The sequence below is a fragment of the Peromyscus californicus genome, unplaced genomic scaffold (assembly GCF_007827085.1).
Source record: "Peromyscus californicus insignis strain IS unplaced genomic scaffold, ASM782708v3 Scaffold_21__1_contigs__length_65335640, whole genome shotgun sequence".
In the NCBI taxonomy this organism is placed as follows: domain Eukaryota; kingdom Metazoa; phylum Chordata; class Mammalia; order Rodentia; family Cricetidae; genus Peromyscus; species Peromyscus californicus.
Window position 1 is genome coordinate 28,437,640 of NW_026294514.1, and position 23,387 is coordinate 28,461,026.

At 56.8% G+C, this 23,387-nt stretch overlaps 2 protein-coding genes and 2 long non-coding RNA genes across 9 annotated transcripts in view; 3 read left to right on the plus strand and 1 right to left on the minus strand.

Moving 5' to 3' along the window:
• Gmppa (GDP-mannose pyrophosphorylase A) lies at window positions 1-7,438 on the plus strand. Of its 6 annotated transcripts, XM_052749959.1 has the most exons (14): window positions 39-94; window positions 202-408; window positions 824-949; window positions 1,047-1,144; window positions 2,545-2,648; window positions 2,943-3,129; window positions 3,480-3,539; window positions 4,606-4,736; window positions 5,699-5,833; window positions 5,953-6,050; window positions 6,206-6,252; window positions 6,415-6,507; window positions 6,682-6,850; window positions 7,153-7,438. In XM_052749959.1, exons 3-14 carry the CDS (start codon window positions 910-912, stop codon window positions 7,251-7,253), a joined length of 1,263 nt encoding a protein of 420 aa, XP_052605919.1. In that variant the 5' UTR covers window positions 39-94; window positions 202-408; window positions 824-909; the 3' UTR covers window positions 7,254-7,438. The 6 variants fall into 6 exon arrangements, with proteins under 6 accessions (XP_052605917.1, XP_052605919.1, XP_052605922.1 ...); XM_052749957.1 differs by lacking the exon at window positions 202-408 and having other exon boundaries at window positions 1-94; XM_052749962.1 differs by lacking the exon at window positions 202-408 and having other exon boundaries at window positions 43-94; window positions 889-949.
• LOC128117725 (uncharacterized) lies at window positions 6,319-15,381 on the minus strand. Its single transcript, XR_008220885.1, has 5 exons — window positions 15,269-15,381; window positions 12,563-12,747; window positions 7,964-8,118; window positions 7,113-7,337; window positions 6,319-6,501 (listed from the first exon to the last, which is right to left on the minus strand). It is a non-coding gene; the product is annotated as an uncharacterized LOC128117725 (long non-coding RNA).
• Asic4 (acid sensing ion channel subunit family member 4) overlaps window positions 12,786-23,387 on the plus strand; it is a 23,964-nt gene continuing 13,362 nt past the window's right edge. The window contains exon 1 of the mRNA XM_052749956.1: window positions 12,786-15,623. Within this exon, the coding sequence (XP_052605916.1) occupies window positions 15,042-15,623 (582 nt within the window). The 5' untranslated portion in view covers window positions 12,786-15,041. The remainder of the gene's footprint in view (window positions 15,624-23,387) is intronic.
• On the plus strand, window positions 16,645-18,966 carry LOC128117726 (uncharacterized). The gene is made up of 2 exons (XR_008220886.1): window positions 16,645-16,746; window positions 17,242-18,966. It is a non-coding gene; the product is annotated as an uncharacterized LOC128117726 (long non-coding RNA).

Sequence of the window (23,387 nt, forward strand, 5' to 3'; positions counted from 1 at the left end):
CCCTGTGAAGGAGCTCTCGCGAGTCGTAAGGAGACACGTACGCGGAAGGAGCAAGCTGTAGCAGGCGGCAGAGCTGGCGTAAAGGGAGCTAGTGGTAAAAGGATCTACATGGTGGAGGGGTGGCGGGCAGGGGAGGGGTAGGGAAGAGACCCTAGATGTAGGGCGGCCTCAGAGGTCCTGTCCTGCTCTCCCCATGTCCAGGCTTGTGTTGGTTCCATAGCCCTTGGCTACGAGAAACTAACGTCTATATTGGACAGACTCAGTTGTGGGGTCCAGAGGGTCAGCAACCAGTCCTCGGAATCCAGAGATTTGACACCAGTCGTCAGGACGGGCACTGTTGGACCTTGTAGGCACAGTGTTTGGCGTGCCAGGGGAACCTGCCCTCTGACTGAGCTTTAGCACATGCAGGTAGCTGTAGGATTCACAGTCAGCACCTAGAGGGGTCAGGATTGGTGCACATCAAACGCAGATTAGTGTTAGTTCAGTACTTGGGGCTCATTCTGAAGATTGAAATTAAATACCCAGAGCTCACGCGGGGTTTGCGGTTCCATATTCACTGCTGGGATTCGGAGCTGAGCATCTAGAGAGAGGATGCAGGAGTTTTCGAGTCATTGGGTTGGAGACTTCAGGTTTTTGAGGTTTGGGGTCAGAGAAGGGGGTCCGTCGAGTTCCCGAGTTTACAGAATTGGTTCATGGCCAAGGGGAAGTCGTTAGAGATAAAAGGGTGGGGTGCATGTTTTTGAAGGCAACTGATTTTCTGGATTGAGAAGAAATTTGTGGTGGGAGGAGAGAACTGTACTGAACTTCTGAGTTTCCATCCTAGGGAAGGGCTATGTGTTGCAATTTGGAGCGTGAGGTCTGAGTGCAATTCTTCCCTTGGCGTTTGAGGTTTAGGTAGCAATCTGCATCATGCTCAAAGCTGTGATCCTCATTGGAGGCCCTCAAAAGGGTGAGGAGCTGGGGAAGAGGGGAGGGGCTAAGCCGGAGCGGGCGGTGGGGTGGGGACAGAAGGAAGCAGGGGGCTAAAATCTTCTCTCCTCTCTCAGGGACTCGCTTCAGGCCTTTGTCTTTTGAGGTGCCCAAACCACTGTTTCCTGTGGCGGGCGTCCCTATGATCCAGCACCATATAGAAGCCTGTGCCCAGGTAATAGGTTCTCTTCTCACACCGCACTTCCTGCTCATCTCTTCCATGCCGTATGTCTTCCCTTTCTCAGCCATGATCTTTTCCCACCAAGTGTAACAGATGTCTATGTGAATGGCACTTCTTCTGGTGGTGTGCTGCAGCTAGCCCTGTTGACTTCCCGGCCTCTCGCTGCTTAGATTTCACATCTAGTTTTACAGTATGGAATGTAAATTCGGGCAGGGATCTTAAAAGATCATTTAGAGTCTTGGCATGGGGGCCCTTACTGATAATAAAGCGCAGAGCCCATGCTGTGGCTCCTTCTCTTTATTGCTTTGTTATTGGGATAGGTGAGGTTTGAGTTTGAGTCCAGTCTCCCTGCTGTGACCCGGAGCAAGCAAAAAATGTTTACCTTCTTTGAGCTCTGGTTTCCTTATCTGTAAAATAGAGATTAGACCTCCTTTGTAGAGTGGCAATGCTGTAAAGTGCCTAATTCAATTGCAGACCCTTGATATACCCTCATCTCATGCTGGTATCAAACCAGAATGACGTATAATGAAAGATGATTCAGTTGGTACTGGGCTGGCTTGCAGAAGCCTGAGGACCCCAGTTTGATCCCCCTCATGCTTATAAAGAGCCAGTCATGGTGGCGGACACTTGTAATCCCAGCACTGAGGAGGAAGAGACAGGCAAGTGTCTGTGGCCCACTGCCAGCCAGTCTATCCTAATCATTAGGTCCCAGACCCCAGTGAGAGACCCTGACTCAAAAACAAACAAACAAACAAACAACCCAAGATTGACCTCCAGGTGGATGCATACACCTGGGCGTGTGTACCCACATATGTATGCACACACATACATGAGCTACAGATGTAGCTCAGAGATAGAACACTTGTGTAGTATGTGTGAGGTCTTGGGTTCAGTCTCCAGTACTGAGAGAGAAAGAGGGGGGCCCTGGAGAAGGAAAGGGGGGAAAGACGACTGGATTATACATTAATCCAGTAGCTTGGTAAACAAAGTCATTCTTAGAGTGGGCTCCAGTTCAGGTGCATGGGAGAATATTTTTTTTTTTTTTTTGGTTTTTTCGAGACAGGGTTTCTCTGTGTAGCTTTGCGCCTTTCCTGGGACTCACTCTGTAGCCCAGGCTGGCCTCGAACTCACAGAGATCCGCCTGGCTCTGCCTCCCGAGTGCTGGGATTAAAGGCGTGCGCCACCACCACCCGGCGCGTGGGAGAATATTAAAAAGTGGAAAGATCTGGGCTGAGAGTTCTTCTAACTTGCGCATTGTCCGAGGAAAAGCAGGTTGGAATGGCTGGTTGCCCAGGATACCCAGCTCAAGCTGAACTTGTATCCTCTGGACTTCTGGACCAGATTTTCCCAGTTCCCATCGGAATTTTCTCCCCCGACCTCTTCTCTTGTCCTAGGTCCCTGGGATGCAGGAGATTCTGCTCCTTGGCTTCTACCAGCCTGATGAGGCCCTCACCCAGTTCCTAGAGGCTGCCCAGCAGGAGTTTAACCTTCCAGTCAGGTGTTTGAACACATATATACATATGAACACACACATATACATACATACATACATATAGAGAGAGAGACATGTCTGAGTCTCGAAGTTCTTGGTAATGGGTTGAGTCAGTATTTGCCAGGGTTCACCCCATACCCAAGGGATTCTTATTTTGGGCATCAGAATGGCTTCATGTGAGGTTTCTCTGCAGGCCTTGGCCAGAAGTACTTCTGACAAGGGCAGAGGTGTTGGGGGAGGGTGTGTCAGGTCCGCTGGCTCATGGTACCTCACTGAGTTGTCTGGGGTTTCTGGGGACAGGTACCTGCAGGAGTTTGCTCCCCTCGGCACAGGGGGTGGTCTCTACCATTTTCGGGACCAGATCCTGGCGGGGGCCCCTGAGGCGTTCTTCGTGCTCAATGCTGACGTCTGCTCCGACTTCCCCTTGAGTGCTATGTTGGAAGCTCACAGACGCCAGCGCCACCCTTTCTTACTCCTCGGCACCACCGTGAGAGGGCTGGGAGGACTCTGAGAGGGCTGGGAGGACCGTGAGAGGGCTGGGAGGACCGTGAGAGGGCTGGGAGGGCTGCAGGCTGTGGAGAGGCTGGGGCCACCCTGGGTCTTGGAGGCTGAACGGCTGTTGGGAGGGAATGGAGGTGTCATTGGCAACCCCGAGCCCTTTGGTTGCTGGGAAGTAGGGAGGGGGGAGGGCAGCTGTCAGCTCTTGACTCTGCCGAAGGCCTGTCAGTGTCAGAGCTGCGTGCCAGGTGCGAGGGGGGAAGGAAGGGAAGGAAGAGAAGACAGCCTTGGCTGCCCTGGAGCGGGCAGGTCACTGTCTCGGATATGTCTGTCTCTCAGGCTAACAGGACACAATCCCTCAACTACGGCTGCATTGTTGAGAACCCGCAGACACATGAGGTGAGGGCAGAGCGGGGCTGGGTACCGCCCTGTGAGATCGACCCCGCACCCTACACCTCCAGAGAATGCTAAGAACGCTCTAAGGTGGGGCCCGTCACGTCAGACAGACAGGACAGTTTGTGCGCCATCGCCCCTACCCTTCCCTGGGGAATTGTCTTGTCACCCTTTAAGAGAGAAGGACGGGGAGGGGGTGCCAGTGCATTTCTGTAGGTGTGGTGTTTGAACGAATGCAGGCATGAGGTACTAGGGAACACAGAAGAGAGGCCCAGCCATAGCCTGAGGTCGGGGGCTTCCTTCAGGAGCAGGGTGAGCCGAGTTAAACTTGAGGAGATGAAGGAGACTGGAGGTTTTGCAGGCAGAGAGAACAGTTGGTGCAAAGACAGACAGGAAGTGCATGGTGCCCCGTAATTATTGAGGTGGAAACAGTCCCTCAGGCAAGAGGCCATTGTCCCTGTTTGTGAGAATCCCTGTCCCGAATCTCACTGACTTTGACACAAAAACCATTTTATTTATTCATAGTTCAATATCTACATACACACACACACACACATATATAACATACATGTAATGTACACATGTGTGCACATGTGCATATGCAGTTTTGAGGCCGACACCAGCTAGACAGGAGAGGACAGGGCCACAGAACACATTCTCCACCGCTCAGGAAACCTCAGTCTAGCAAGAAAAAGAGTCAGAAGCCAATCCTTGGAAACGGCACAGTGTCCCAGGTGAGGTATGATCAGACCAGAGGTCAGGGGTGACAGGCCCGAACAGCTAAGAGGAGCTGGCAGGGGAGGACTGAGGAGTGACGGTGTCATCTGGGTTTCAGAAGGTGGGTTTTCCAGAGGCAGAGGTGGGGAGGACATCCCGGTGGCCTGGAGTGGTGCTTCTGGAGTTAGGGAGGCTAGAACAGGTGGCCCTCTGGGGATGTAAAGCCAGGTAGGGGCAAGGCGTGAGCTCCCCTTTGGGAAGTTGTCAATAGAAGGGACCCGGAAATGAGTATGAGGTGGTGGTGGTGGTGGTCGCGGCCTGCCCTCCACTCTGAATTCTGCTTTCACCTCCCTAGGTCCTGCACTATGTGGAGAAACCCAGCACCTTTATCAGTGACATCATCAACTGTGGCATCTACCTTTTCTCCCCAGAAGCCCTGAAGCCTCTCCGGGATGTTTTCCAGCGGAATCAGCAGGATAGGCAACTGTGAGGCAGGCTCCATGACCCTGTGACCCCCCACCCCACCCCAAACATCCTAAACCCGGACCCTGCCGGGCTCTGCAGCGTCCATGTCACCCCGCTCACCCTGTCTCCCTTTGCCCCTTCCCACTCATCTCCAGCTAGCCCCCCTAAGTCCCTCCCTTCCTAACCTCATTCTGTCCCTCTTCCTTACACGTCCCGGCTCCTCCTCTGTCACCGCCTGCCCATTCCCCTTCTGGTCCATTTCTCTCCAGCCCTGGGTGTCCCTGAGACATCTTTCCGAACAGACGGCAACACACACTTGGGTGCACATGTGCTCAAGTGTAGACACACACCCCCATACACACACACACGCACACACGCACATGCACACACACACACACTCAGGCCGCCCAGAGCTCTGCTTGCTCATGTGAGGTTTGTCCTTCCAAAGCCTGAAAGCTGGCTACTAGGCTTCCCCACCCCCCACCCCACCCCACCGCACCCCACCCCCAGCTCCCATCTCATGCCTCATTCATTTGCTGACAACCATTTCTCACTGCACCATGTCTCTGCTTCTCCCCATCTCTCCCGGCTTCTCTGTCTCTGTTTCCGCTGAGCCGGCACCTCTACCATCTCTTTCCCCCCTCTCTCTGTGACTGTCTCTGCCCTCACCAGCTGCCTTGCTCTGGGGTGAGTTTGTGGCTCTGTGCCTTCCAGTGAGGGAGGGTGACTAGATGGGTGAATGGGGCGGGGGGAGGTGGGCATGGGCAGGGGTGGGAGGAGTGGGGTCTAGGCCTGGGGCTCCCCGGTTAAAGCAGTCCTCTGAGCGTAGCAGAAGAGGTGCCTAGGATTTGGATGGACCTTGATAGAGCAGCCAAGCTAGAGGAGGGCTCGAAGAGGGGGCAAAAGCCCCTTCAGTTCCTTCCTGGAGAGACCCCGTATTCGGTCTCAGCTAGGGCACTCATGTCTCGTCTTTTCCTGGCCAGAGAGGAATCTCCAGGCTCATGGCCAGGGGCAGGGACCATCCGACTGGAGCAGGATGTGTTCTCAGCCCTGGCTGGGCAGGGCCAAATCTACGTGCACCTCACCGAGGGTATCTGGAGCCAGATCAAGTCTGCAGGGTATGTGGGGGCTGGGGAAGAGCCTGTGCCTCTGATCTGGAGGCTCTAAGGGTGGCTTTGGGATGTTAGGCGCAGGTCCTGCTGGACCCTGAGTGCCTCACCCCCTTTTCGGTCCCTAGCTCAGCCCTCTACGCCTCCCGTCTCTATCTGAGCCGATACCAGATCACTCACCCAGAACGGCTGGCCAAACACACTCCAGGGGGCCCACGAATCAGAGGTACCCACCCCACCCCATCATTACCGCTTACTCTCCCACGCCCTTGGGGCCTACAGTCTTCACCTCAGGTGCGGAAGTGAAGACTCAGTCTCTTCCCTTCCCTGTCCAGATGTGTTTTGGGGTATCTGCCCCCAGGTTGTTTCTTCTGCTTCTAGGAAATGTTTACATCCATCCAACTGCTAAAGTGGCCCCGTCAGCTGTGGTAAGATCTGGCCCCAGCCTCAGGGAGAGGCTGTTCGGATTGGTGGGGATCCCCAGGGACTGAACTCAGATGCCGGTCTGTCTCTCTGCTTTGGTACACCTGTTGTGTGGCCTTGAGCATCCCCACATCCCCACTCTCATGGTATGATGGTCCTCTTCACAGCTGGGCCCCAACGTCTCCATTGGGAAGGGGGTGACTTTGGGCGAGGGTGTACGTCTGCGAGAGAGCATTGTCCTCCATGGAGCCACTCTGCAGGTAGGAACCGGGCACTGAGTAGTGTGTGGTACCCAAAAAACTGAGGGAGAGGGCCCAGGTACGCCTCCCAGGGCAAGAAGGGTGAGCCCTACCCTTAGGCTCTGCATAAATCCCTGCCTCACATTCTTGTGCCTGCCTCCAACTCCACTCACCTGAAACCATCCTATCTGACAGGAGCACACCTGTGTCCTTCACAGCATCGTGGGTTGGGGGAGCACTGTGGGGCGCTGGGCCCGCATAGAGGGGACTCCCAATGACCCCAACCCCAATGATCCCCGAGCTCGCATGGACAGTGAGAGCCTCTTCAAGGATGGAAAGCTACTTCCTGCCATTACTATCCTGGGTATGGTTCGTGGGGGGCTGGGGGTAAGGGCTGGGAAGCTCCACAGGTGATGGCTGTAGGGAAGGAACATTGTGTGTCTGTGTGTGTGTGTACGCACACGCACGTGTTGTGTTATTCTGTCAGCAAACGTTTACCAAGCTCCTGCCATGTACCCAGCCCACATGAGTCACTGGGGGATGAAACGGGGGGGGGGGGGCACAGGTGGGCAGGGAGGGCTCCCTCTTGATGGCCTAGCCATGGCCCCAGCTCCCTGCCCCAGTACCTCTCATGACCTGCTCCTGGTGACCTTGCTCATGCTTCAGGCTGCCGTGTCCGGATTCCTGCCGAGGTGCTCATCTTGAACTCGATTGTTCTGCCACACAAGGAGCTAAGTCGAAGCTTCACCAACCAGATCATCCTGTGAGGGTGCTACCTAAAGGCCCCCAGGACTCCTGCTCACCTTCCTCGGGGCTGCTGCCTGCCTGGCCAGCTCCGTCCAGAACGGGATCTGAGGAAACCAGACAGACTCCTCCCTTGCAGGGAGCCACGTGTGTGGCCAGGGACGTCTGGCCTCCCCCTCCACCCCCAAATAAACCCCTCTGAACCTTGGAGGCAGCTTGGACTCCGCTTGTGCCTGGGCTGGGGGTGGCGGGACAAGAGGGGCAGCTGAGTCAGGCCCCCCCACATTAGCATTTAAATTGGAGTCGTTGCTGCCGCCTCATGAATAATGAATCCAGAGCCTTGGTAAATCTCCCCCTCCCACTGCCTCAGTCTTCTGCACTAGCTGCTTTAGACGAAGGCCCTCCAGGCTCCCTGGCCTGCTGGCCCCCTGACCTTCGCCCTGCCTGCCTGCCTCCCTCCCTGGGCCTGGCTCTCTGGAATGCTGAGAGAACCGCTGAAAGGATTTCAGTGAGCACACTTGCTGGGAGGCTTGGGCCCAGGCTGAACACCCAGCAGCCTGCTCTCCTCAGCTCCTGCCAAGACCCAGCCCTGGCCTGTTTAACGCTTTGCCAGCTCCATCTGCTCCCAGGCTGGCTTTGGGGAGTTGGGGGTTTTGCCCCCACCCAGGGGTCTTCCAGGGTCTGTCCCCCACTCCTCTGGCAGAGGTCTCTGGTCTAGGAGGTGCCTTGCTACCTCTTGACAGCCTGATACCTTCAGGCGGGTCATAGCCTGGCTCTTCACACATCTCTCGTGTTTGCCCGTGACCCCAGAGTGCCCCTCTTGGCACCCCCTTTCCGCAGCTGTGGGTGCTGAGCTAAGTTGCCAGATGAGCTGGTAATGATCGTAATCTGCTAATTGAGAGGAATCTAATTACCCGAAGAGAATAGGGGGGCAGGGTTTGGGTGGGAGGCAGGAGGGGGGTCCTGGCAGCCAGCTTGGGTGGCAGGCAGCAGGGTGTCAGGGCCTTGTCAACACCAGGGTCTGGGACAGAGCCCAGGGTATCATAGCTTCCTAGACAGGCAGTTAGGAAGGTAGATGGGAGCTAAACCAAGAGTGACCTGGGGACTAGCCTAGGTACGACCTCCCAGGTCCCGAGGACTGTAAGACAGCCATGGGAGATGACCAGGGCTTAGCAATCCTAACCTGTAAGCTGCTTCTCCACAGCCCCTTTCCCTGGTTCCTTCCCAATCTGCCTGCAGCTGAGACCTATCACCGCCATCAGCAGAGAGTTGCAGACCCACTCAGTCTGGGGTCACCTCCCTAAGGAAGGGGCTAGGAGAGGGTTGGACCACGGGGCCAGGCTCTGGGTCCCTTTTCTCTCCTCCCCCTATCCTGACCCTTCTGTTCCAAGTGGTTGGCAGAGGCCATGGCAGCTCCATCATAAATATGATAATTTAATTATTTTCTCAGCAAAACACCGTGAAATCCAATAAGTCTGTGTCAGGCCCTGGCCCCCGGGACCCCCCTCCTAGACCCGGTGGGGGTGGAGACATGATGGCTAGAGACACTGGAAGGGGAAAGGGTCAGTGTTTGAAGGTGGGGTGGGACAGGGACGCTGGCCCCTTCAAAACATTCCTTGGGCTGAGGGGGTCACCCGTGCAAAGGGTCTTAACGGTGAGGGACGATGCCCCCACTTCTCCCCAACACTGGGAGGAGCCAAAACCCCATCTGTCTAAGGGGGCAGCTCACACCCCATATGTGGGAGCATTCTGCCTCAAGAGGTTAGCAGGGAGCCCCCTCGTCTGCTACTCTGGGACCCTGCACCCAACCTTGGTCTCATGGAGGTATAGGTGTAGGAGGGTATTGGCTCAGGGGTGGGTTTGAGAAAGGAGAAACCAGGAGGAACTGGGGTGGGAAGTTGGGGGGGTGTGAGCAGGGGGAGGGATGCGGGGGAGGGGTGTGCTCCTGCCATTAGTGCTTTTTTTTTTTTTCAGTTTCCATAAAAAGATTATTCTGTAAAATCAGCGAAGGGGAGCGAGCTGGGGGCCAGGGAGGGGGGTGGGCCCCTGGCATCCAGCTGGATGGGGCGACAGGGGAGGAGAGCTGAGGACAGGGACCGAGTGTGGAGAAAATTTTGGATGGGTTTCAGGAGCAAGCAAGGCAGGGTGAGCCAAGAACACTGAGTGGGTGGGGGGCCGCTGGTCAGAGCGGAGTTGGGGGAGGCAGTGCCCTTTGGCTGGGGTTGCCCAGGGCCCAATCCTACCTCTGTCTTAGTTCCTCTCCCTGGCACTTAGCAGCCATTATGGGGGAGCAGATTGCAGCCCCCTCCCCCTCTCTGGGAAGCAGGCACAGCTGGGGCCCGCCACATCTGCCGCATCAGCAGCACGGAACACAGCTGGGTGTGCCCAGAGCCATGCTCCCCAAAACACAAAGAGGGCGGGAACCGAGGAGAGCCCAGACCCCTGAGATAGACACACTGTCACCTCTGCCAGCAGATACTCCTCAAAGTGAAGCAACACCCACCAACACACGCTCCCTCGTGTGCAGAGACTGAGAACTGGCAAACACGCAATTACCCAGCCCCGCCTGCCACCCCCCGCTCCTCTCCCGCAGCCCCCTCTCTTTTCCTTCCTTCTCCCTAAGGCTGCTTTCTGTCACCAAGGCCATCCCTGAATTGTCCTAGGCTAGGTGTGGGGGAGCAGGGGGTCTCACTGGCACCAAGAACACCCTTCTAGTAGGAAGACGGATGGTCAGGGATGCCTCGGGGTCTCACCCTGGGAAGCCACTTACCCTTATCCCAAGATTGTACCCCTTCCCAGAAGGAGGCCTTCCCATAAGGAGGCCTACCCGTAGACGGGGTCTCCATGCCACTGGACCACCAACGACCTATTCCCGTGGCTCGCCTATGTTCCACCGGCCACCGCAAGGAGGCGCTGTGTGCTCTCAGTCTCTCCAGACCTGTTCTGAGCATCATCAGCTCCTGGGGCCAGCCTCTGCCAACCCTATTATCCCGTAGTCCTCTACTCTCCTCAGTTCATCGCTTGGCTTAGCTCTGCCACCCCGGGCGTGTGTGGGGTGTCGGATTCTGTCCATGACAGGAAAGTCCTCCTTCCCAGAACGGATGATCAAGAGTTTCTTCTTTCTCCTTTCCTAGCTAATAGCTCCTGATTAAACCTGCCTCCTCAAAGACCTCATTTCGGCCGCTCGTCTCCTTGGCCGGGTGTCTTGCCCTCAACTCTCTCCTCCCTGCCCCCTCCCATCATCCCACACGGCACCCGCGCCCCCCCCCCCCCCCCCCCCGTGCCCCTCGGAGCTTTAATCCCTCCTGCTGCCGGGCCGCCTTATCTGCTCCCAGCAGCTTTCGCTGCTGCAAAGCCCTCCCCCCCTCCTTCTCGGGATCTTCCCTCTCTCCTTCCTGCTCTCTCTGCTCTCTGTCCAGCGCCCCCTCCCGCCTAGCCGCTCTGTCACTCAGACCCCCGTCTCGGGGCTCCCTGGTGGACACCAGATCAGTGCCTGACGGCCCTGTGCCCTCTCTCCAGCCTCAGCTCGGTGTCTGCGGGATGCTCTTAGCCCTCTCCGCTGACCCCTCAAACTTCGCCCGGCTTCTGGCCAGTTCAGGATTTGTATCTTTCTTCTTCCTGGTCTCCCTTTCCAAGTCCCCTCCCTGGCTCCCCCAGATTCCTCGAATCTTGGACCCCAACCTCTCCATTCCTGGTGACCAGCGACCTCCGCTTGAGAATACCCAAACAGGGATAGATGGTATGAATGAAAGGCAGAGGAGCACGGGCTTCCCTGGGATAGCCCAGGGAGGGCCTTGTGGGGGTGTGGAGAGTACTGGTGACAATTGGGGGCAGGGCCTGACGGTGGGACGCTAACCCTCTTCAGTTGCCTCAGATCACGTCCGGGCCTCCCCATCCCCCTTCGCCGGGACTCTCATTAACCGCTTCTCCTGCCTCGTCCGTGGCATAAATAACCCAGATAAATCAGCCGCCGTCCGCCCCCCGCCCCTCGGCCCCCGCACAGCCCGTTTGTCACCGCTGCTGGCTCGCCAGCCAGGCCTGGCCTGACCAACAACCCCCCCCTCCCCAGCCCATCCTTGTCCCTTCCCGCCCACGTCTGTCCCACACTGGCTTCCCACCCCCTGGTCAGCACCAGGTCCAGGTCTCTGAGCTGGGGCGGGTGGCGAGGAGGTGTCCCTTGGGATCAGGAGGCTGGGGATTCGATCTATGAACGCTCCTTAAGAGTTCAAAGGTTGTGTAGTTTATGAATAGAGCCAGCCAGCCAGCCAAGGAGTCAGGAGCCCACAGATGACAGGAAGGAGCAGAAACCGCTCCCTTTGGGGGCGTCCCTGGGCTGTGAAGAGGGTCCCTGAGAACCCCTTCAGGTTCAGTCCCGGGTGGCCTGGGTCTCCCCTTGAGGACATTTTGCTCAAGTAAAAACTCTAAGCATCCTCCCAGTACCCGCTAGCTAATCCATCCTGCTCTCCCTGTGGCCTCCACCCCTTTCCCGGCATGCCTAGCACAGAGTACTCTAACCCTTGCTTCCCTATCTCGCTACCCTTCTCTTTCCTATTGTCAGGAAACCTAATCCGCATCCCAGGGCAGGGAGAACTGGTCTGTGAACAAATCTGAGAAATGGGGATAATTGAAGGGTAGAAGAGTCTGAGCGGGGCTCACATCCTGCCTGAATGGCAGCCCCCCCACACACACACACCCAGCTCCGGGATCCCTAGAAGCCCCTCCCACTTGCTCACAACCAGTTTAGGTCCTGGCGGGCTCCCTTTAGCCCTCTTTCCCCTCCCTGCAAGGGGCAGCTGGTCCCCAGGGAATGGGTGAGAGAAACGGGGAGGGGCTGAGGGAGCTTGGGCGCAGGGCTGGGGGTGGGGGTGGGGAAGAAACTGGGCCGGGCCCCAGGGACCAGCTGGGCAATGAGCCGGGGAAGCTGCCGGGAGGCTAAATGAGGGAGATTATCACCCAACTGCAGCCGGGCAGAGAAGGAGGCAGGCAGGGAAGCAGGGAGAGGGGGGGAGAGGGGACAGGGCCAGAGGCGAAGGGGGTGTGGAGGGATAGGAAGGGGGCCAGAAGGGGCTGGGGAGGAGTGAGTGGAAAACACCAAGAGATGGGCTGAAAGGATGGGGCCCCCCCACTGAGCATAACCGGATTCCTAGAGGTCTGGGAGACTGGATTGTAGGGACTTGGGGACAATTAGAGACAGCTGGCCACCGGGCAATGGTGGGAGTCTGCATGCAACAAACTGCTGCTTCATTCCGGTGGCCTGGAGTCCCCCCCCACACACACACTCCAGTTACCACCCAACCTCTTTCCTTTTAGAGGTGGAAGAGTCCCTGCTGACCTGAAGAGGGGAAGAGGGTATTATCTGGGCTCATGATGGAGGTCAATGTGCGGTGGAGACAGCTTGACCCTGAGATCTCAGCAGATAGCAAGGTATTCAGACAGGATGTCAGGGCGGTAGGGAGTGCTGGGGAGAGATTGGGGGGCAGCTCCCACTTTCTTGGCAGAGCCCCAGACTGAAGTAACCTAAAAAAAAAAAAAAAAAGCAATTAAATCACCTTTTTAAAAAACCCAGTAAAGAAAAATCGATATTGGGAGAAAAGGGAAAAGAGAGAAGGAAAGAAGGAGTGGTGTGTATGTGGCTCAGGGTGGGGGTGGGGGGCTTTGGAAAGGTCTGGGAGTCGAACAGGGAGAGTATGGGAGAGTCCTGCCAGGGTATGGGGTAGAGAGGGAGCTGTCTGCGGTCACTTGGACCCTTGCATAGGAACTCAGCACCTGCTGCCAGTACCGACTCTTCTTTCCCCTGCTGTGTCCCCGCCAGAAGCAGCCTGAGCCTGTCCCCAGCGGTCTTCTCTCCCCAGCTCTGGGAACCTGCTGACCTAGACCCATGGGAAGCTTGTGGGGGAAACCCAACTGTGGGGCCCTGGGAAGCCACTTTGCTGAAAGGTTGGCGACATCTACTTAGAACACCGTGCATGGCTAGGACCCGGTGTGTGGGTGGATTCCACCCAGGAGTGACCCTCACTAGGGGTCTGACCTAGCCTTGTAGCCAGGGTGGGTTGAGCAGCAACCTGAACCCAAGGGGAGCCACGCTTGGGACCCTCCCTCAGGGCCAGGCTGAGACTGCGGGGCCAGCCTGACGCAGGGGAGGGGTGGCCGCTGGGCAGCGCGTGGACCTCGGGCTCTAATCCCCAGCAGCTGCCGTTTCCCTCAGATCGATTCCCTTCTCACTTTTTTTTTTCAGCTGCTGGTTCCGCGGCTTGGATCGATGGAGCCGCCTCCCCCTCCCCTCTGAGCTTTCTCTCCCTGCTGCTCATTAGCGCCCCGATTAGTCAGCCCCCCCTTCCTCCCCAGGACAAGTGCTTCCTCCCCCCATGAGGATTCACACTTTCACACGCCCCTGGGGGGGGGGGGCACAAGTGGACTATTCTTGCTACCTCCCAGCGGGAGGTCCCAATGTATCTGCCCCTGTGAACCAAGAGGGGCTTCTACCTCCTCCTGCGGTGATGGTCCATGGGTCTGAGTCCTCCTCCAAGGTAGCAGCCTGCAGGGTTCCCCTGCCTGGCTCTGCCAGGGGACAGGACATCCTTGGCACTGATTTCCTTAGTATATCATTTCCATGAAAGCCCCCCTCATCTTCCCACTCCCTCTAATAACCCCCATGGGTTCTTCATTTCCTTCTCCCCTGCCTTTGCGCTCTTTGCTCCCTTGTCTGGCACCCCCAGCTGCCCTCCTTTTCCCCAAGCCTGGTCATAGCAAGGGATTTGGAGCCTATAAGGCTAGTAAAGTGGCCACAGATGAGCAAGTCGGCCAGGGTGGCCTCTGCTCCAGTCACAAGAATGGCTAGAATTGGGACTGGGGACAAAGTCAGAGAAAGGGAGCCGGTGCCCCTCCTGGAACGGGTAGGGGTGTGGTGGGTGTTGGAATCAGCAGCAAGGCTCTAGGGAAGGAGAGTCCCAGTGAAGCCACAGTTGTCTCTTAATCTTGCTTGGCCATCCCTTCCTTCCCTCCCTCATTCAAACAAGTGGCTCTCTCAAGGAGTTTCTGGAAGCTGCTGTGAGTGGGGCAGTGAGATCAGCTGAGGCTGGAGTCAGGGAAGCCAGGAGCTGGAGGACAGAGTTGGTTGACCCTTCGTGGGGTGTGGTCCAGAAAAAGTGGCAAGGAGTGGGCTGAGCCCTCTGAGCATAGATAGCATCATTCCCTGGATGGCCTGAGACTGGACTCTCTGGGAGCCCCCACAATGGACTAAGGTACAGCGAGAGTTTCAGAAGCACCCTCAATACTGGGCTCTCCATCCTGGGCTGGGGTAGGGCAGGGCGGGGGGTGGTTTTCCCTCCCTGGCCTGGCTCCTGCCTCCCGTGCCAGTGCCCGACGGTGAAACGCTGTTGACATGTCCTGAATTATTAAGCACGGGGTGGGCTCCAGAGCACATGCTGAGCGGAGCGGCTGGGGCTGCGCGGCGGCGTGGCGGAGCAACGCTTGCTCCCTCGCTCACTCGCTTGCTCGCAGGGACACACGCAGGGGCTGACAGCTGTGCTGGTGCTGATAAGGGAAGCCACAAGGAGACGATCGAGGAGAGAGACAAGCAAGCGGCAGCAGAGGCAGCAGCGGCAGAGGCAGCGCCGGGGCTGCGGAGCTGCTGGGAGTGGGAGTGACGCCCCCACCTCGGGCCCCCACCCTGTCCCCATCCTCCTCCTGATTGCCCTGAGTTTTAGAAGAGCAGCCGCTGCCGCCACCGCCACTCCGGAGGGCACCAGGGCTGCTGTCCAGGGAGGGACGGTAGCAGTGAGGCTCTGGCCAGTCCCAGCAGCCGGGGACAGATGCCGATCGAGATTGTGTGCAAAATCAAATTTGCTGAGGAGGATGCAAAACCCAAGGAGAAGGAGGCAGGGGATGAGCAGAGCCTCCTGGGGGCTGCTCAGGGGCCAGCAGCCCCTCGGGACCTGGCCACCTTTGCCAGCACCAGCACTCTGCATGGGCTGGGCCGGGCCTGTGCCCCAGGCCCCCATGGACTGCGCAGAACCCTGTGGGCACTGGCCCTACTCACCTCACTGGCTGCCTTCCTATACCAGGCAGCCAGCCTGGCCAGGGGCTACCTGACCCGGCCTCACCTGGTAGCTGTGGACCCTGCTGCCCCAGCCCCGGTGGCGGGCTTCCCGGCTGTCACCCTCTGCAACATCAACCGATTCCGGCATTCGGCACTCAGCGATGCTGATATCTTCCACCTGGCCAATCTAACAGGGCTGCCCCCCAAAGACCGGGATGGGCACCGTGCAGCTGGCCTTCGTTACCCAGAGCCTGACATGGTAGACATCCTCAACCGCACTGGCCACCAGCTTGCGGACATGCTCAAGAGCTGCAACTTCAGTGGGCACCGCTGCTCCGCCAGCAACTTCTCCGTGGTGAGTTCTTCTAGCCGGGCCACCTAAACCTGGGGTGGCCCAGAGGCTGAAGTGGGGGGGTGGGGTGGAGGGTGGTACTTGAGGGCATCCTCAACAGGGCTTCCCTTCCTTCTGCCACCACAGGCAGGCCTCGTGTCTCCCCCAGCTGGTGTTTCCCTCTGGCTCCTCAGCCCTGGAGCCGTGGGAGCTCAGAAGGGCTTACCCTGGGTGGTACAGCTCCTCTTCAGCTGCTGCTGCTGCAGTGCTCAAGCTTGGGGGTCAGGGGCATTCCTGGGGATGGGCTCAGGGTCCTGAAGCTGGTCTTCATCCCAAGGCCAGACAGACTGAGCGCTACTTTGCTCTTGTTCTTCTTTTCTTCTGGGGCTACTGGATTCTTCTTCTTCCTAGCAAATGAAAGTGATGGGGAGAGGGTTGCTGGAGGGGAGAGGTGTCCCTGTCAAAGGAAGGACTCAGGGCTGCCTTCTGGGGAGCTGGCCCAGCCAGCCAGCTGGATGGAGATGGTCTTCGTGTATACTGGGTGACAGTCTCTTCCGTCTCTGTGTCTTTCACACACGCCCCTTCACAGCCGCCCTCACACATCCCTCTTTCATGCTCCCCTTGGTCTTCCCTGCTTGCCAGTGCCCCCACCCCCCTCCAGCCCCTGTTCCTGCTGCTGCTCCCTTGCCTGGCTCAGGCTCTCACACTGGGAATCACTCATTCCCTCTCTGTGCATAACTCACCCTCAGAGCTGGCACATGAACACACACACACACACACACACACACACACACACACACACACACACACACACTCCTACTGCTCAGGGACACAGTTTCCTTGCATACTCCCTGTCATGCACATTCAATGTCCCTGTCACTACACTCATATGCACACCTGCACACCCACACACCCAGAGAGCTATTCATTCCATGCCTGTACCCCAGCTCACAGCTGCCAAGGATGGGGTCATGCTTGGGATGCCATTCCGCTCCCGACACCAACCCTCAATCTGCCCCAACCTCTTCCCTCCATTCTCCATGCAGGGACAACTGTCACCCCATGCGTGTGAAGACAAACACATGTACCCATACCAGCAGTGGAGCATCAGCTCTGCCTGCTCTGCCCTCACACCTCCCACAGTCAGGTATGTGAGTGTGGAGGGTGTGTCCTGGCCTCTGTCAGGTCTATCAGGGTTCCTTTCACCCACATTCACAAGCTGGTAGTCAACATGTGCTTGAGATGCCTGTCCCCAGTCCCTAGTTGAAGTCTGTCTTTATGTATGTGTGTGTGAGGTTTCATCCTTGTGGCCATGGCCTGGTATACGAGCTGATGTGTGGTGTTAACCTGGCGCCCAATCACACCCAGGCTCCAGCAGCAATGGGTACTTTCCCTTCTTAAGAGCCTGGCTCCTTATCCACAAGCTCACCTCACTGCCTCAGTGTTACCAGGAAACCTGCATCAACCGGGTTCCTGGTCCCACCGTGTCTGCAGTGTCTAGGGCCTCTTGCTTTGGGTTGTGTGGGTGGGTTCGGTGGGTGGGAGGAATTAACATGAAAAGGGGGCAGGAGGGAGGAGATGGTACCAGGAGTAGAATTAGGGAATATCAGCCTGTTGTCTGGCTAAACGCTCTGTCTTCTAGGAAAATGAAATACTGCTCTCCAAAAACCAGAGCTGGGAGAGTCCCTACAAAGGAAGTGATGTGTAGAGTGTGAGTGTGGCCTTTGGGATCCACGGGACTCCTGTCTTGCAGCCTCACCCCTCTGGGATGGGGGGTGGGGAGGAACTCAGTCTCAGCAAGTGCTGCTGGGGCAGAAATCAATGGGGTCTTTGTGTCCCTGAGTTGGTGTCTTAGCTCCAGTTGGGGTGGGCAGGAAAAGGGAAGGATAAAGATGACACACATCAATGGAGGAGAGATGGAGGGCATTTAGGAAGTGAGCGGGAGGTGACAGAGGGTTTCTGTTAGGATAAGAGGAATCCAGAGAACACAGGGGTAGGGATTCCCTTGATCCAAGCTAAGAGTCCCTGGAATCCTGAGAATAACTGGAGTGGAGGGGGGGGGGGAGTCAAGGATAGCTTTCCCTACATCCTTTGGTACTCTGGGGCTGGAGAGGGAGGGTCAAAGCTTACGGACCTCTTCTGTGGGGCTGTCCCAGGAACATCCGTGCAAGTCTGGCAAAGCAAGCACTAGGGGACAGAATTCCCCCTTTGGGGTTCTTGTTCCCCGATGCCCACCTTAGCCTAGACTCATACCCTTCTGCCCACACCCCATCCCCCACCTGCTGCATGTAATTCCTTCTGGACCTGGTACTCGGTTGAGTCTGAGACAGTTAGGAGCTGGGCTGGGGCTCATGGCGATGGAGAAGGTTGGATGCGTTGCCTGGGTGAGGTGAGATGGAGAAGGGGAAGGACGGCTCGAGGCCTCTGGTGAGGACACGAGGTCCATAATCAGCTCTGCAGTGAGGGTGTGGGCTACATGATGGGGACTTGAGGGTCTTTGGTAAGGAGATGAAAATTTGAGCCCGTTGGGGGTAGCACCTGCCCCGGAGTGGGTGGTGGAATGGTCAGTGACTGTGACGGACAGGCTTCGGTAAGGGACTGTGATGTGTTTTCTGTTGCTTTCCCTGTTTCCTCCTTCCCACTCCCCACTCTGCTGTGACCTTTCCTCCGGAATCCAAGTTAATAAATGTCACATTTTCCAGCCTATTTTTACTCTGGGTAATGTGCCCTCCCCCAGTCCCCTAAGCTTCTGCTCTTGCTTCTGGTACCACTGAAATCACTTTCACCCCCATGCTCCCAAATATCCCTTCATTTACTCCTAGTCAGGCACTCAGAATGCTTGCTGCTCTGTGTGCCTGCACACACTGGGTTCCTGGCTAGGACCTAGGGGGGACAGCAAAGAAGCGACGCCATAGTCCTCAAACCCTGTCCTCAAGATGCCTTCAGTCTCACGGAAGAACAGGGACAGGGATGCTCAAAAGCTTAAGCAACCATGCAAGAGTTAATCAGCCATGCAAGCAATGTCATAAGGTGCCAGGATTAATTGCCAGATGAGGTTCCTGGATGGTAAAAGCCCGAGTTGAGAGAGAGAGAGAGAGAGAGAGAGAGAGAGAGAGAGAGAGAGAGAGAGAGAGGCCACTGTGGGCTAAAAGAAGGCTGGGAAGGCTTAAAGGATGAGGCAGCCTGACTGAGATTCCGAGAGGAGAGAAAGAGCGACATGGTTTCTGAGGTGCAATGCTAGGACCATTTCCACACACACTCCATCCTCCACGAAGGCCCCTGGCTCTTCTCTTCCCTTTTCTCCGTCACTCAGGCTCACACCAGCCCATTCCCACGTCTACCTCAGTACTCTCATCACCACCCTATTCCCACCCCCCACCCCCGACACTGTAGAGGGCTCTCCCTCCCTTCTCCATCCCACTGTCCCCCAACTGTGTGCCAAGCCCCAGTTCGACCTCCCTCATCATGGCTCACTCGCAGTCTGTCAGCTTGGTGGGAGGCCATCACTTTCTCCCTAGCCTTCCTTGCTTGAGCTGTACAAAGCAAAGGTGTCTCTAAAAGGCAGCATCTCCTCTCAGCGGGGGGGGACTGCACACCATGTGTGAGCTCCGGAGCTGTCTGATCGTGTGGACTTGAACCTCGGTTCTGTTCAATTCCTTGGCCTTGGAGGAGACCAAAAGGCTTCCGTGAACATCCGTGTGTGTATTCATTACATAGGCTACGGGGAGATTGCGAGGGCAAGATGCCTGAAGAGAGTTTAGCACACTGCCTGGCATGCACACAGTATGTACTCTGCAAGCATCAGTTGCCACAAACACCACCACCTCAGCTCCTGACCATCTTTTAACCTCAATGCTCTCAGCATCACCCCATGGTTTCTGGTCCCTGTTCCAGAACAACACTGCTCTCCATTCCCTAGTCTTCCCCCACACCCCATGTAGCTCTCAGATGCTCACGGTCCTCTCTGCAGTTATAGCCCTCCCAAGCAAGCATGCACACGTACATATGTGCATATACTCTATAGGTCAGGGTTAGACGATTAAACCTTCTGTGGTGATGGAAAGAAACATCCCATGTCTGTATTGCCCGACGCGGTAGTCACTAGCCATGTGTGGCTGTTGAGCATTTGAGATGTGATCTGGTATGTGCAACTGGTGCATGCTGGACAACATACTGGTGCATAAGGTTCAGATTGCCTGGCCGAGGCAGGGCTAGAATTACTGATGGGACTAGAGGATATACTTACCATGATGTTTTTGTGGGCTGCGATTAGAAGCCAAGTTGAGGTCCCAGATTAAGCTGAGGATGGAGCCAGTGTCTTGGAGTTGGAAGCTTTGGGGTGTCTAAAAGCATCCTGTGAATGCAGATACTTCCTTTCCTAGAGGCAGACATGACCTTGGTCTCTTCTCTTCCATGCCCCTGCCTGAAAACTGTGGCAGGAAGGAGGAGGGAATCCCTTAGGGGGTGGGGGCAGGGCCCAGCTCCTGGTTGAAGGACTCCCCAGGATCAAGGGTGCAGACAGCCCCTAGAAGGGTAGGAGACCAAGGCCCCGTGGGTACCTCACTGTCTCCATCCCCTCTTGGCTCTCAGGCTTCCCTCCCCCTCCCAATCCTCCTTCCCCACACGCTGGTGACTGCCGTGACTATTAATCACTCGCCCTGTTCTCTTCCTCTCTACTAATCAGGCACAATTAGACAAGGCCTCTTCCAGCTGGGCAGTCCCCCCTGCCCTCCCCCTCCCCTCACAGCCCTCCCCATCCGCTACCCAGGACAGCTCTGAGGCAAGGGGGACTTCATGCAAAGTCCTCTACTACTCTGGTTGCCCCTGTCTCCCAATTTGGGGCTTTTCAGCAACCTCCTCTTTCCATCCGTTTCCTCCTTAGTTCCCACACTCTTGTTTAGTGCGGTCGTCAGGCCAACATTGGCAGGCTGTACCTCAGACCTCCTGCCGTCGTCTATAGAAGGGGCTATCCCTTGCTCACGTCCCAACTCCAGACCTTCCCTATAACCCCTTGGCTCTAGAAAGGGGGACATTCCATCTGATGTTGATGCAGGCCTTTTTTACATACAGATGAACTTTGTTAACTCTGCCTGAATCCCCTATCTGGTCCTCTGTCCCTACGGTCCCATTATGTCCTGAGGTGTGAGCCTCGTACACATTTAGTGAACATCTGGTTAAGGGCTGCTCTTGCCTTGGGGAGTCGGGCGCGTGGAGTCAGCGAGAGCAAGGTGGTGGAGGGTGGGATCTCAGCCTCAGCTCTAGCTAACTGCTGCCCTGTGTGAGGGTGTCAGCGTGCTTCTGTGGTGTCAAAAGAAGCTCCAAATCTAGTTTCTTTCAATAAAAAGTTCCCTGATTCTAACAACCCTGGAAGCTGCCTACAGCTCAGATTGCAGAGCCCAGGTGGGTACTGCACACCTCTTACTTGACACTGGCTGCTGCTCCTCCAGTCTGCCTGGAGGGGGCGCTCTCAGTCCGGCAGCATTGGCAGTGAAGTTGGTGGACACTGTTAGGGAATTATGCCTGCAAGGAAGGGCAGGGAAAAGCATCACAGAGGGCTGGTCTTCAAGGGCAACGGGGAGGGTCGCGAGAGGCATGCCCCACCCGGCCCCACTCAAGCAGCCCTGTGGCCTCTTCATTAATCAGGAATCAGCCCCGAGCTGGGCTCATTATCAACTCAGCTTCTCCTCACACTGCTGGAAGATGCTGATTAGCATCTGAAGAAATGGCCCCCATACCTTCCCCTCCTAGCCTCTTTATGGACCCCCATCCCTGTCCTTGGGCTTCCAGGAGGAACCTGCCCCCTCTTGTGGTGGAGAGCAGGGCTGCCTGACCTAGGTCTGGGCTGAGGAGCAGAAAGGATCAGAAACCTGGAGGCAAGAGGGTCCTAGAGATCCCAGAGAAAGTCCAGCCTCTAGGCTACTGGACCCACCCCTTGGATAGGGAGTGGAGTGGGGATGGAGCCCAAGGATGGTCCAGGAGAGATGGGCAGCCTCCTTGGAGGAGGAGGAAGGGCAGTAACCTCGAGCTGGGGAGATACCAGCTTTTCCTGCCCTTTCTGGCTCTCCTGCATCCACCTCCTTTCAGCACCTGGATCAAGGAGGTGGGGATAGCCAGCTCGATGGGCAGCATGGGCAGCTGGAAGACGATCTCATCTACCAGAATTGTTGTGCATTTGGTTGTCTTTGTTTTTGCGTTTGGTGGGCCGTGACAGAGGCTTAGGGTCTTTAGAGGACCCCACCCCCACCCACCACCCACCCCGTGCCTGGGAGTAGACAGGAAGACAGAGTCTGGGGCTGAGAACAGAAAGGTCTAGTGCTGTGTGTCTTCTAGAAAAGGCCAAGCATGCCTACATTTCCTCCTCCCTTGGCTCCCAAGCAGGGGGTAGCAGGACCGAATATCCAGTCCACCCCCTAAGTGTTCACAGTGCCCTTGGGACACCGCTTTGGATTGGAGGGGGAGCAGTTCCAGAGAGATAGGCATAGGCTGCGGCAGGCGAGGCAGCCGCGAGAGTTCAGAGAGGAGCCACGGGATGATTAAGGGGAAATGGAGGATTGATTTAGGAGGAAAGATTAAAGGAGCTAAATCCGTGGCGCTTGGCTCAGCGGTGACTAAGCGTGGACAGGATAATAGCTTACAAATGTGTGAAAGGTGTAAATACCAAGCGGGGGGTTGGGGGAGGCAGCTTGGCTGGCCAGGGGAGTGGGGACAGGGGGCTGGGCAGAACCCGGGCAGGGTTGGAGACTCCTGGGGGACTGCGCGGTGGAGTAGGCCTCTCCCTGGCTGGGATGCAAGTGGACGTTGAGGTGTCTGAGAGCCTCTGGTTTCAAGAGGAGGTTTCATTTCTACGGCCCAGCTCCCTGGACCTCGGGGTGAGTGACCTCCACATTTCACTCCAGCCAGGCTAGAGACTGAGGTCGCGGGTTCAGATCTTACTCTAGCCCTTCAGCGCCACCCCAGCACCAGGCTCACTGGCCAAGGTCCAGCCCTGGGTCCCCAGCTCCATCTACTCCTGTCTGCGCTGTCCCAGCTCCCGCCCATTTGATCGCCTCCCCGGCCGCAGCGGGAGGCGGGCGACGACGGGCGACGGTGTCTCCCTCCGCGGTGGAAGCCTCTGGCGCTGCTGTGTGCACGGAGGTCACTTTGCCGAGGAGCCGAGAGCCGAGGGAATGCAAATGAGGCGAACCCAGGGAGGAGAGCCGAGGAGCCCGAAGGAGACGGAGGGAGGGCGCTGCTCGGTGATGATGGATGCCTGCCCCGCAGGAGAGGCAGCCAGCAGGGAGCGTGGCCCGTGGGTGCGGCCTCGCGGTGCAGCGCGGGCAGCTAGGCCTGAGCTGCTAGAAGAGCGTCTAGGACAAGGGCTCCTGATGGGCGCCCACCCACTTGTCCAGTGGACACACACACACACCACCACCACCACCACCACCACCACCAACAACAACAACAACAACAACAACAGCAACTACTACTACTATTACTGCAACTACCCCAGTTCTCCCTGAGTTTTGTTGGAATTGAAAACTCCCGCCCACCAACTGTGAGTGTGAAACTCTTTGACAGTTTTGTTTGCATCAAGCGGCAGCGGGAATGCCAGGGAAGGACTTAGTTACCAATTAAAAACATTATCGCCTGCAAAATTGTCTTTCTGGGGTCTAATGCTTAGGCAATGGCTGCCCAGGAACAGGTGTAACTGTTTCCCTGGGTCCTGGAGTCCCTCCTTCGTCCACTTGGGAAGCTACCCTGAGCTCCCCATTTCATACTTCCGCTTCCTGTGTCCCCTCCTATGCTCTG

Excerpts from the sequence above, each read along its gene's own strand:
- Gmppa (XM_052749957.1), top strand. The coding sequence starts at position 910 with ATGCTCAAAGCTGTGATCCTCATTGGAGGCCCTCAAAAGG. Across the intron at positions 3,540-4,605 it reads AGAACCCGCAGACACATGAG|GTCCTGCACTATGTGGAGAA; the intron begins GTGAGGGCAGAG and ends TCACCTCCCTAG. Across the intron at positions 4,737-5,698 it reads AATCAGCAGGATAGGCAACT|AGAGGAATCTCCAGGCTCAT; the intron begins GTGAGGCAGGCT and ends TTTCCTGGCCAG.